Source organism: Oncorhynchus masou, chromosome 30 (assembly GCF_036934945.1).
Source record: "Oncorhynchus masou masou isolate Uvic2021 chromosome 30, UVic_Omas_1.1, whole genome shotgun sequence".
Classification (NCBI taxonomy): Eukaryota; Metazoa; Chordata; class Actinopteri; order Salmoniformes; family Salmonidae; genus Oncorhynchus; species Oncorhynchus masou.
The window spans coordinates 60,455,695-60,469,061 of NC_088241.1; the positions used below are offsets into that span (position 1 = coordinate 60,455,695).

A 13,367-nucleotide genomic window follows, 5' to 3' on the forward strand; every position below is an offset into this window, starting at 1 on the left:
ATCCACAACAACCACAATCCGTAAGGAGCAAATAGCTGAATGAGAGAGCAGCAGTGTGATTCACATCAATGCGCTATGTAGATATCAATAATAAGTGATATCCGTATCGCCGTAGACTACACCACTGCTCTCATCCTTACCTCCAAGCGTTTATTCAAGTTGGATCATCTTTGGATGCCAACAGCAGTTGCACCATTACTTGTACATGTCTGATACTCCCCAACCCTGGTAGGGGCCCTGTAACGATTTACTAGGAGTGGTGGGTGGAATCAGGCGCAGAGAGCAGGGTTCAGTAGATTGTCAATTTATTCTCCGGCGCACAAAAACGGTCACGCCAACACACAGGGCGCATACAATTGACCAGCCCAAACACAGGACTAAAATAGTCCGGAGAATACATACACGAAAACCACCATACAACAGAGTAACAAGAAAAACAAGCCCGCACAAAACAAGGGCGGGACAACCTACTATATATAAGGACTCTAATTAAACTAAAATACACACAGGTGAAACTAATAAGACAAAACCAACAGATACACGAAAAAGGGATCGGTAGTGGCTAGTAGGACGGTGACGACGACCACCGAGCACCGCCCGAACAGGCAGGGGAGCCAACTTCGGCGGAAGTCGTGACAGGCCCTTTGTTGGTGGGGGTGTGTGTGTGAACCTGTCTTCACCTTCACCAATTTTGACGAAACAGTATGTACCTGGGCTTGTCTGATATTTGACACTGTGACTAAAATATTGTTGAAACTGAGTAAAAAAAACTAAAATATTTGGTTCGTTGTGGGGTCATTTGTAAAACATCCGTGAGTTAAGAGAAGTGGTTTGAATCGTATAATTTTGTCCCATGTTGTGGTTTGAATCGTATATTTTTGTCCCATGTTGTGGTTTGAATCGTATAATTTTGTCCCGTGTTGTGGTTTGAATCGTATAATTTTGTCCTGTGTTGTGGGGCACATAGAACTTTAACTATGACTGACAGGGCATCAGCAGCTATGACAACCCTGCCACAGGCGTGTGTGCGTGTGTGCGCGCGTCCGTCCGTCTGTCCAGATTCATTACAGCATGGATACGTCATGAATGACACTAATACATATTTACAGTGATTCATGTGAAGTTAGCACATAGGAATCATAAAATGGTCATAAGTTGTTTATATGGTGTCAAATGAACTGTAATGGACTGAAGTGGTTTTTTTGTTTTGTTTTTGGAAATAAGCATTTTATATTTTTACCTTACTTTGTCCTTTAAGACAGCTGAATATATTTGACAAGTAGTTATCTGACCAGTAGTTATCTGACCAGTAGTTATTGACCAGTAGTTATTGACCAGTAGTTATTTGACCAGTAGTTATTTGACCAATAGTTATTTGACCAGTAGTTATTTGACCAGTAGTTATTTGACCAGTAGTTATTGACCAGTAGTTATTAACCAGTAGTTATTTGACCAGTAGTTATTGACCAGTAGTTATTTGACCAGTAGTTATTTGACCAGTAGTTATCTGACCAGTCGTTATCTGACCAGTAGTTATCTGACCAGTAGTTATTTGACCAGTAGTTATTTGACCAGTAGTTATCTGGCCAGTAGTTATTTGAACAATAGTTATTTGACCAGTAGTTATCTGATCAATAGTTATCTGATCAATAGTTATCTGATCAGTAGTTATTTGACCAGTAGTTATCTGATCAATAGTTATTTGACCAGTAGTGTGTACTCAGTGGAACCCATATGCACAAAATCTAAGTCCTTTTGTGGTTTGCCGACGGAAAATGGCAGCCATCTTTTTGCGTATCAAAAATATAGTACTGTAAATTGTAGTGGACTGCTATAGTTGCCAGTTACACGTGACTTTATTTCAATTTGAAAGACACTTGGGGAAAACTGATGGACTGTCACAATGACACATTGAGACATATTAGTGCTGGGGTGAGTGGGAGTTTCTCACAACTCTTCAATCATTTTAATCACAGTTTAATCACTGCTGTCTCAAACAAGCTTTATTACGGAGAGAAGTACTGTAGTGGCACCTCTGTTTCAACCTATGTCAAATACATCAGTAGTCAAATCAATGCTGACTTTCACATCAAGTGTTTCTTATCATGGCAGCTGCCTTAGATATGTTTGGCATTGGCAGGGAGGAATTGTACTTCATGCAGGTTGTTCTTGATTTATCCCATATTCATCTTTTGACACATAAAGGAAGTGCTCCTCAGATGGACGATGTGGTGGTTGTCAATATGATGATATCCCTGCATTGCTCTACACTCTTAGATAAAAGGTTTCCGAAAGGGTTCTTTCGGCTGTCCCCATAGGAGAGCCTTTCTTTGGTTCCAGGTAGAACTCTTTTGGGTTCCATGTTGAACCCTATGTGGAAACCCTATGTAACCCAAAAGGGTTCTGCTTGGAACCAAAATGATTCTATCTGGAACCAAAAAGGGTTCTTCAAAGGGTTATCCTATGGGGACAACCCGAAGAACTCTTTCTGTTTTAGGTAGCACTTTATATCTAAGAGCGTAAGCTGTCATTTTGAAGCTATGCACAAAGTATTCAGTTTATTATTATAGCGTATTCTTATAAACGAGTTGGGTCTGAGTTGTAGCTAGACATGCGGACATGCATAAGGGCAATGTGTTGTACCTGTTTTCACCGTCCAAATTCTCCCGTCTCATGTTGTGTGTTTTTATTTCCTGTGTCGTAGGGTGAATCGCCATGACGACAGAACCAAATTCAGAGTCTAGCGCGGACCAGCAGGAGGCCAGTGCGGCTCCGCCAGTGGAGGCGGACTCTTTTCCCCCGGCTGCCGCCCACAGCACGCCTGTCAGGAAAGAGCAGGTTAGCCACACCCACAAAATTACGCACCGTCATCGTCATACAGGAAGTGAATTAGGAAAAGGCTTTATATTCGATTTAAATGGTTGAATTTGAATGGAAGTCACATAAACATTTGATACAATATCAAACACCCACATGATAATGAACAAGTGTCCAAATATTTTCTCTGAACTTTCCTGTCAGTTTTATCCAGCAAACCAACAATTTATTCCACTTGACCATTCGTGTCACAACCTGTTTGGTCCAAAACAACACATGATCATAATCATAGCTCTTAAACATGCCCACGGTGCTGTGTTAAAACATGTGCTCCCCTGTCCAGAACGGCGACGAGAGAGCGGAGGGAGGCGTGGTCCCACAGGGGAATCAGCTGGAGCCATCGCAGGCGGAGGAGGACAGGACCTCGTACAGGTCGTCCACCAGTAAGCTGTCCAGGTCTCCCGGTGGAGGACGGAGCGTCCGCAGCTCCAGGAACATGCAGTGCAAGGTCACCCTGCTTGATGGCTCCGCCTACACCTGCATGGTGGAGGTGGGTTTGTTTCACTGTTTGGGGAGAGGAGGTTAGGAGGTAGGTTTTTATTTATTTTAAATTATTTCACTTTTATTTAACTAGACAAGTCAGTTAAGAACAAATTCCTATTTACAATGACGGCCAACACCGGCCAAACCCTAACGACGCTGGGCCTATTGTGCACCGCCCTATGGGACTCCCAATCATGGCCGGTTGTGATACAGTAAGTGGGTTGGTGTGTGTGGGGGGATGGGTTTGAGTGTATGTATGTGGGGATGTACTGTGTGTGTGTGTGTGTGTGTGTGTGTGTGTGTGTGTGTGTGTGTGTGTGTGTGTGTGTGTGTGTGTGTGTGTGTGTGTGTGTGTGTGTGTGTGTGTGTGTGTGGCAGAGTTCACCAGGGATAGAGATGGGGTGGTCAGAGATGGCAGGACCTTAATGTATCAAAGTTAGTCTCACTGATATTTCTTTATTTTCTTTATTTAACCTTTATTTTATCAGGGAGTCATACTGAGACTGAGATCTCTTTATTTTATCAGGGAGTCATACTGAGACTGAGATCTCTTTATGTTATCAGGGAGTCATACTGAGACTGAGATCTCTTTGACAGATGAACCCTGAGTCAAAATCTCTTTATGTTTGGTCATTGAGAGGTCTCTTTATTTTTAGTCATGAGACTGGTCTCTTTATTTTATCAGGGAGTCATACTGAGACTTTCCTTTATTTTATACAAATTCACTAGTTTACAGGATGGGTGGACATGAATCATATTGTTCTATTAGAAGCTCATCTATATCTGTCTGTTTACATTGATAAACACCCCTTAGACCTAATACTGTCTGTTTATTTTTGATAAACACCTGAGACTGGTCCTTTATTTTTAGGCCTAATACTGTCTGTTTACATTGATAAACAGATCCTTTATTTTATCAGGGAGTAGGCCTAATACTGTCTGTTTACATTGATAAACAGTCATACTGAGACCCTTAGACCTAATACTGTCTGTTTACATTGATAAAGACAGGTCCTTTATTTCAGGGAGTTAGGAGAGCCTAATACTGTCTGTTTACATTGATAAACACCCCTTAGACCTAATACTGTCTGTTTACATTGATAAAGTCATACTGAGACCCTTTATTTTTAGACCTAATACTGTCTGTTTACATTGATAAACACCCCTTAGACCTAATACTGTCTGTTTACATTGATAAACACCCCATTAGGCCTAATACTGTCTGTTTACTTTATTTTATAAAGTCACTGAGACCCTTTATTTTTAGACCTAATACTGTCTGTTTACATTGATAAACACCCCTTAGACCTAATACTGTCTGTTTACAGGTCTCTTTTGATAAACACCCCTTAGGCCTAATACTGTCTATTTTACATTGATAAACACCCCTTAGACCTAATACTGTCTGTTTACATTGATAAACACCCCTTAGACCTAATACTGTCTGTTTACATTGATAAACACCCCTTAGACCTAATACTGTCTGTTTACATTGATAAACACCCCTTAGGCCTAATACTGTCTGTTTACATTGATAAACACCCGTTAGACCTAATACTGTCTGTTTACATTGATAAACTGTTTACATTGATAAACACCCCTTAGACCTAATACTGTCTGTTTACATTGATAAACTCCCTTAGACCTAATACTGTCTGTTTACATTGATAAACACCCCTTAGACCTAATACTGTCTGTTTACATTGATAAACACCCCTTAGACCTAATACTGTCTGTTTACATTGATAAACACCCCTTAGACCTAATACTGTCTGTTTACATTGATAAACACCCCTTAGACCTAATACTGTCTGTTTACATTGATAAACTCCCCTTAGACCTAATACTGTCTGTTTACATTGATAAACACCCCTTAGACCTAATACTGTCTGTTTACATTGATAAACACCCCTTAGACCTAATACTGTCTGTTTACATTGATAAACACCCCTGCCCCCACCACGTCGAGAGACAGAGCTTTTGGGGTCAATTTGACGTTTTGCTTCTAAGCAGACGTCATCCGTCACTGTGTATAAATCTGTCCTGTCCTATATATTTAATGTTTTGTCTCCAGAGTCTCTGTTCTGTAGCTTCCAGCAAACTCTGTCAGACAAAAACTGGAGAGAAACCAATCTACTTAGTGCAGTTTGAGCCCTAGGCTGGATTTAGACAGATTAGTCAGAACGTCCAATGGAAAAAGATGATAGAGCATTGTGGCCGGTTGGCCCAGTCGTTTGGTTGGTCGCTTGGTGTTGGTGGCCATGGGAATGTGACACGGCGGAGAGAGGGGTGTGGCCCTGGGCTTAATGTGCTGCAGTGATAATTGACTGGCTCTGTTCCCAGCAGATAAGGACAGAGGAGAGACGTGGGGGGGGGGAGTGGGGGGCAGTGGAACAGAGCTTTTGGGGGCAGGGGGACGAGTGAGGGGGCACTGGTATAAAGAGATGGGGGCAGGGGGAAGTGAGAGGGGGCAGGGGGAAGGGACAGGGGGAATCTAGAGCAGGGGGCAGGGGGAAGAGAGGGGGCAGGGGGAAGAGAGAGGGGGCAGGGGGAAGAGAGTTTGGGGGCTTGGTGGGGGCCAGTGGGGGGTGACAGGGGGAGAGAGGGGGGCTGGGGTGCTGCAGTGAGATTGAGGGGGCAGTTGGAAGAGAGAGAGGGGGCAGGGGAAGAGAGAGGGGGCAAGGTGAAGAGAGCGGGGGCAGGGGGAAGAGGGAGGAGGGGGCAGGGGAAGAGAGGGGGCAGGGGGAGGAGTGAGGGGAAAGGGGGAAGAGAGAGGGGGCAGGGGGAGGAGTGAGGGAAAGGGGAAGAGAGAGGGGGCAGGGGGAGGAGTGAGGGGAAAGGGGAGAGAGAGAGGGGGCAGGGGGAGGAGTGAGGGGGCAGGGGGAGGAGTGAGGGGGCAGGGGGAGGAGTGAGGGAAAGGGGGAAGAGAGAGGGGGCAGGGGGAGGAGTGAGGGGAAATGGGAAGAGAGGGGGGCAGGGGGAGGAGTGAGGGGAAAGGGGGGTGAGAGAGAGGGGGCAGGGAGGGGAGTGGGGGGAAAGGGGGAAGAGAGTGGGGGCAGGGGGAGAGTGAGGGGAGGGGAGGCAGGTGATGATAGGTGGGAGTAGGAGAAGATTGAGGGGGGCAGGGGAATTAGAGAAGTGGGGTTGAGGTCAGGAGAGAGGAGGGGGATAGAGGTCAGGAGAGAGGAGGGGGATAGAGGTCAGAAGAGAGGAGGGGGATAGAGGTCAGAAGAGAGGAGGGGGATAGAGGTCAGAAGAGAGAAGGGGGATAGAGGGGGAGGAGGGGATAGGGTCAGAGAGAGGGGGGGGGATAGAGGTCAGAAGAGGGGAGATAGAGGTCAGAAGAGAGGAGGGGGATAGAGGTCAGAAGAAGGAGGGGGATAGGAGGTCAGAATGAGGGGGGATAGCAGGTCAGAAGAGAGGAGGGGAGAGGTCAGAAGAGAGGAGGGGGATAAAGGTCAGAAGAGAGGAGGGGGATAAAGGTCAGAAGAGAGGAGGGGGATAAAGGTCAGAAGAGAGGAGGGGGATAGAGGTCAGAAGAGAGGAGGGGGATAGAGGTCAGAAGAGAGAAGGGGATAGAGGTCAGAAGAGAGGAGGGAGATAGAGGTCAGAAGAGAGGACTGGGATAGAGGTCAGAAGAGAGGAGGGAGATAGAGGTCAGAAGAGAGAATGGGGATAGAGGTCAGAAGAGGGGAGGGAGATAGAGGTCAGAAGAGAGAGCGGGGATAGAGGTCAGAAGAGGGGAGGGAGATAGAGGTCAGAAGAGAGGAGGGAGATAGAGGTCAGAAGAGAGAGCGGGGATAGAGGGGAAAGGAGAGTAAAAAGGGAAGTGTGATAAGAAGAGATAAGGCTAAGAACAGAGAGGAGAGTGGAAAGACTTGAGGCGAGAGAGGAAAGTGGAGAAGGATCGAGGGGGCGAGAGAGGGATAGATAGTTCACTGAGGGATAAAAAGAGAGGGGGATGATGGCATGACATCCCCTCCTCTCTCGCAGTGACATGCCACTCTTCTTCTGGTCCAAATGGTCTGACTCATCAATGTGCTCTGACCTACCACACAAACAGCATTCCAATTAACTATCCATCAGCCCCCATCAATGCCACAATAACACTCCTAGTAATGGATGTAGTGACGTGGCGGCTAGGGAAGTGAAAACATGTTTTTCTCTCCATCTCTCTTTGTCCTTGTGGTTCAGTAGCTACATTGTTTGTAGATTTGGAGATGTTGTTTTGATCACTCATACAGTGAGTGAGATCGTTGAAGTGCTCCTTCTGGAAGGGAAATTGAGGCTGCAGAGAGCGGATGTTCTTTAGCGTTAGCCGCTGGCTGCCCAAGGCTAATTCACATACAGGTAACTGCCAAAATAAAGGAAACACTAACATAAAGTGTCTTAATGGCATTGGGCCACCACCAGCCGCCAGAACAGCTTCATTGTGCCTTGGCATAGATTCTTCAATTGTCTGGAAGTATGATTCTTCAATGTGCCTTGGCATAGATTCTTCAATTGTCTGGAAGTATGATTCTTCAATGTGCCTTGGCATAGATTCTTCAATTGTCTGGAAGTATGATTCTTCAATGTGCCTTGGCATAGATTCTTCAATTGTCTGGAAGTATGATTCTTCAATGTGCCTTGGCATAGATTCTTCAATTGTCTGGAAGTATGATTCTTCAATGTGCCTTGGCATAGATTCTTCAATTGTCTGGAAGTATGATTCTTCAATGTGCCTTGGCATAGATTCTTCAATTGTCTGGAAGTATGATTCTTCAATTGTGCCTTGGCATAGCTTCTTCAATTGTCTGGAAGTATGATTCTTCAATTGTGCCTTGGCATAGCTTCTTCAATTGTCTGGAAGTATGATTCTTCAATGTGCCTTGGCATAGATTCTTCAATTGTCTGGAAGTATGATTCTTCAATGTGCCTTGGCATAGATTCTTCAATTGTCTGGAAGTATGATTCTTCAATGTGCCTTGGCATAGATTCTTCAATTGTCTGGAAGTCTATTTGAAGGGATGCGTCACCATTCACAAGAAATTCCATCATTTGGTGTTTTGTTGATGGTGTTGGAAAACTTTGTCTCAGACGCCACGCCAGAATCTCCTGTCAGTGTTCAATTGGGTTGAGATCTGGTGACTGAGACACAGGTGACTGGTCATTGTTTAAGGAGGTTACAGTGGTTAGGTGGCTCCCCAAGAGGCCTTACGACCTGGGAAATGGCTTGACTGCGTTTCACAGTAAATCACTGAGACCTACCATAAGCATGTTCCTCATTTACAAAAATATGGGATTTTCTTGCCTCCTATATTTTTCTTGCACACACACACACACACACACACACACACACACACACACACACACACACACACACACACACACTAACACACAGTTGTTTTGTACTTTATTGTGGGCTTGAATGGCACGACTTCTGTGTAGCCCAAGAATGTATTCATTTTGATCCCACGCTTTCAGAGGAAGTGACAACAGAAGGAGCAGATGTGTTTTGCTTGGAGGGGTTTTGTCTCTCTTATCGTGATGAGAGAGATAATTATCGGAGTCTTATAGGATTCTGTGGACGTCAAGACACTTAAACTGAGACCAATGGGATGTGACGGTACGCTGCAGAGACTCAGTTTAAACAAACCTAGCAACACTCTTAGAAAAAAAGGTTCTTCGGCAGCCCCCATAGGAGAGCCCTTTTTGGTTCCAGGTAGAATCATTTTGGTTCCAAGTAGAACCCTTTTCTGTTCCATGTTGGACCCTTTCCACAGAAGGTTCTACGTGGAACCCAAAAGAGTTCTACCTAAAAACCCCAAAAAGGTTTCTACCTGGAACCAAAAAGGGTTCTCCTATGGGGACAGCCAAAGATCCCTTTTGAAACCCTTGTTCTCTTTTTACTCCAGAAACACTCTACAAAATAACCCTCACAATCTTTCTCTGTTTCAAGGTGACATGTTTGGACATACCAGTTTCGTCGCAGCTGTAAAATAATTCTGCAGTAGGAGCATTTGATTATATATACAATATTTCTTGATAATTTGGTCACAGTCATTGCAGCTCAAGGTTTTATTAAGGGGGCAATTACTTTCTCTCGTTGGGTCTTGCATAACTTTGTCAATTAAATAAATAAAATAAGTATATTTTTGAGGGCTTTTTTGTAAACTCACGTTAGGTTTGGGTTGAAGATCTGATAACATTCAGTATCAAAAATATGCAAAAAAAATTCAAAAATAGAGAAAATCAGAAAGGGGGCCAATAGTTTTTCACGGCTCGGTATAAGCACCTCTCTCATTGGACTATTTTTATGTAGCATTAAGGCATGTTGCTTATTTAGAGGTAGCAATGGGAGCCACACAGGTTGACGTATCATGGTGACAGGGAGCCTTGGATCTCACCCTGCGAGGGCCAGGCAGGGTAGCAGACATTAGGACACTCATCATGATGTGACACAAAATGGTGTGATGCTGGGAAATGGGAGTGGAGCCCTGTTTAGCAGGCGACATCTTCCCCTGTAGAGAGCTGAGTCATGGTTGAGTCGTGTGGATTCTCTTCTTTAGTGCATCATTAAACGGCTCCCGAACCGGTGCAAGGAACATGTCACAATTTAGTGCGTTGGGATGCCGTTGTCATTTAGGAGGGGTTTGAGATCCGAAAAATTGTATGCCGCAGTATATATCTGTCCAATGTATAATTTCAGGAACAGTAGAATGCAGGTTAATCTAAGTGGTTCATCTCTATCTGCAGAAACGGGAGAGAGGCCATGTGTTATTTGACAAAGTGTGTGAGCAGCTCAACCTCCTGGAAAAGGACTACTTTGGCATCACATTCCGGGACATCGAAAACCAAAAGGTGGAATTTGTCTTGTTGATTTTGCTGTGTAATTATTAGTGTTTTGAACATGTTTTGATGTGAATTAAACACTGTCCTCTTGAACTCTTGAACCAGAACTGGTTAGACCAATCCAAGGAGATGAAGAAACAGATCAGAGGTGTGTAGAATATGGATTTTTGAACGTTATTTCTCTGCCTGGTTTGAAAGTTAGCCAGCATGCTAGTTACTCCGGCTTAAAGGCACAATCTGGGTTCTTTCCTGCTGTTTAATGGTCATTTCAATTAAATGGTTGTTTTTGTACACTGCAGGAGCCGCCTGGAATTTTTCATTCAATGTGAAGTTCTACCCTCCAGACCCTGCCCAGCTGTCTGAGGATATTACAAGGTTACACTTTCTATACTTCCACTTTCGGGATATACACTGAGTATACAAAACATTGAGGACACTTGCTCTTCTCATGACATAGACTGAACAAGTGAATCCAGGTGAACTTCAATCACTGTAGGTGAAGGAGAGGAAACAGGTTAGAGAAGGATTTTTAAGCCTTGGGTGAATGGACAAGACAAAAGATTGAAGTGGCTTTGAACGGGGTATGGTAGTAGGTGCCAGTCACACCGGTTTGTGTCAACAGCTACACTCAATAGTTTCCCCTGTGTAACAAGAATGATCCACCACCCAAATGACATCCAGCCAACTTGACTCTGTGGGAAGCATTGGAGTCAACATGGGCCAGCATCCCTGTGGAATGCTTTCCACACCTTGTAGAATCAACATGGGCCAGCATCCCTGTGGAACGCTTTCCACACCTTGTAGAGTCAACATGGGCCAGCATCTCTGTGGAACGCTTTCCACACCTTGTAGAGTCAACATGGGCCAGCATCCCTGTGGAACGCGTTCCACACCTTGTAGAATCAACATGGGCCAGCATCCCTGTGGAACGCTTTCCAGACCTTGTAGAGTCAACATGGGCCAGCATCCCTGTGGAACGCTTTCCACACCTTGTAGAATCAACATGGGCCAGCATCCCTGTGGAACGCTTTCCACACCTTGTAGAATCAACATGGGCCAGCATCCCTGTGGAACGCTTTCCACACCTTGTAGAGTCAACATGGGCCAGCATCCCTGTGGAACGCTTTCCACACCTTGTAGAGTCAACACGGGCCAGCATCCCTGTGGAACGCTTTCCACACCTTGTAGAGTCAACATGGGCCAGCATCCCTGTGGAACGCTTTCCACACCTTGTAGAGTCAACATGGGCCAGCATTCCTGTGAAACGCTTTCCACACCTTGTGGAGTCAACATGGGCCAGCATCCCTGTGGAATGCTTTCCACACCTTGTAGAGTCAACATGGGCCAGCATCCCTGTGGAACGCTTTCCACACCTTGTAGAGTCAACATGGGCCAGCATCCCTGTGGAACGCTTTCCACACCTTGTAGAATCGACGAATTGAGGCTGTTCTGAGGTTTCCAATTGGCAGACACAGTCTTGTCTTATCGCATTTCCCGTACGGACTCGGAAGAGGCGAAGGTCGAGAGCCGTGCGTTCTCCTAAACACAACCCAATCAGGCCGCACTGCTTCTTCACACAATGCCCACTTAACCCGGAAGCAAGCCACACCAATGTGTCAGAGGAAACACGGTACACCTGGCGACCGTGTCAGCGTGCACTGCGCACAGCCCGCCACAGGAGTCGCTAGTGCATAGTGTTTGGTATACTCAGTGTATATAAGCATAATAACACATTTTTTATCAATGAAATACTGTCCTGTGTGCATTATTTCCATTGACCTCTTTCTCGTTCTTTCTTTTTTTCTCCCTTTCTCTCACACTTTTTTCTCTCCTCATGGCACAAACTCCATCCCTCACTCTCCTTTCTCTTCCCCCACCCCTCTCTATCTGTCCCTCGCCCTCTCATCCCTTTCTCTCCCCTTCCAGATATTACCTGTGCCTCCAGTTGAGGGATGACGTGGTGTCTGGGCGTCTGCCATGCTCTTTCGCCACCCACACGGTGCTGGGATCCTACACGGTTCAATCAGAGTTGGGGGACTACGATCTCGAGGAGTCTGGGACGGACTACGTCAGCGAGTTCCGCTTCGCCCCCAACCAGACCAAGGAGCTGGAGGAGAAGGTCATGGACCTGCACAAGAACTACAAGTTAGTCTGTCTGTTGAGAACTACACTTAGAAGAAAGGGTTCTTCGTCAGTTCCCATACGAGAACCCTTTTTGGTTCCAGGTGCAACCCTTTTTGGTTCCAGGTAAAACTTTTTTGGGCTCCACGTAGAACCTTCTATGGAAAGGGTGTTACATGGAACTCAAAAGGGTTCTAGCTGGAACCAAAAGGGTTATTTCTACCTGGTACCAAAAAGGTTCTTCAAAGGGTTCTCCTATTGGGACAGCTCTTTTCGGTTATAGATAGCACCTTTTTTTTCTAAGAGTGTACAAGTCAGTCTGGTTGTCTGTTCGTCTGTCTCTCTAGAACTACAAGTCAGTCTGATTGTCTCTTCGTCTGTTTGTCTAGAACTACAAGTCAGTCTGATTGTCTCTTCGTCTGTCTCTCTAGAACTACAAGTCAGTCTGGTTGTCTGTTCATCTGTCTGTCTAGAACTACAAGTCAGTCTGGTGGTCTGTTCGTCTGTCTCTCTAGAACTACAAGTCAGTCTGGTTGTCTGTTCGTCTGTCTGTCTAGAACTACAAGTCAGTCTGGTGGTCTGTTCGTCTGTCTCTCTAGAACTACAAGTCAGTCTGGTGGTCTGTACATGTGTCTGTCCGTCTGTCTGACCTAATGGAAGAGAAGGTCATGGTCTCAAAAGTAGCTGTCAAAAACCCATACAAAAAGCTGTGTGTATCTTTATCTCTCCAGAGGAATGACGCCAGCTGACGCTGAGATGCACTTCCTGGAAAACGTGAAGAAGCTGTCCATGTACGGAGTTGACCTGCACCATGCCAAGGTAAAGTGGCATAATTCAACTTTTACAAAACAGGCTACCTGTTATTGACCCCAACCCTGTTGTTGTTTTTCAAAATGCCTGCCCTGTCATAAATTTAAAAAGCCCTATTGTTATGGCCTGCATGATGCTGCCTGGTTCCCTGCCCTTTGACCCCCATCCGCTGCATATGATGCTGCCTGGTTCCCTGCCCTTTGACCCCCAGCAGCTGCATGATGCTGCCTGGTTCCCTGCCC

At 45.4% G+C, this 13,367-nt stretch overlaps 1 protein-coding gene across 5 annotated transcripts in view; it reads left to right on the plus strand.

The window, feature by feature from the left end:
- The window catches only part of LOC135522896 (band 4.1-like protein 3), a 127,899-nt gene that overhangs the window by 45,597 nt on the left and 68,935 nt on the right, over positions 1-13,367 (plus strand). For all 5 annotated transcript variants that reach the window (XM_064949580.1, XM_064949579.1, XM_064949582.1 and 2 more), the window contains exons 2-8: positions 2,705-2,838; positions 3,161-3,367; positions 10,099-10,203; positions 10,300-10,342; positions 10,494-10,569; positions 12,121-12,339; positions 13,047-13,134. In XM_064949580.1, coding sequence (XP_064805652.1) covers positions 2,716-2,838; positions 3,161-3,367; positions 10,099-10,203; positions 10,300-10,342; positions 10,494-10,569; positions 12,121-12,339; positions 13,047-13,134 — 861 coding nt within the window. In that variant the 5' untranslated portion in view covers positions 2,705-2,715. The remainder of the gene's footprint in view (positions 1-2,704; positions 2,839-3,160; positions 3,368-10,098; positions 10,204-10,299; positions 10,343-10,493; positions 10,570-12,120; positions 12,340-13,046; positions 13,135-13,367) is intronic.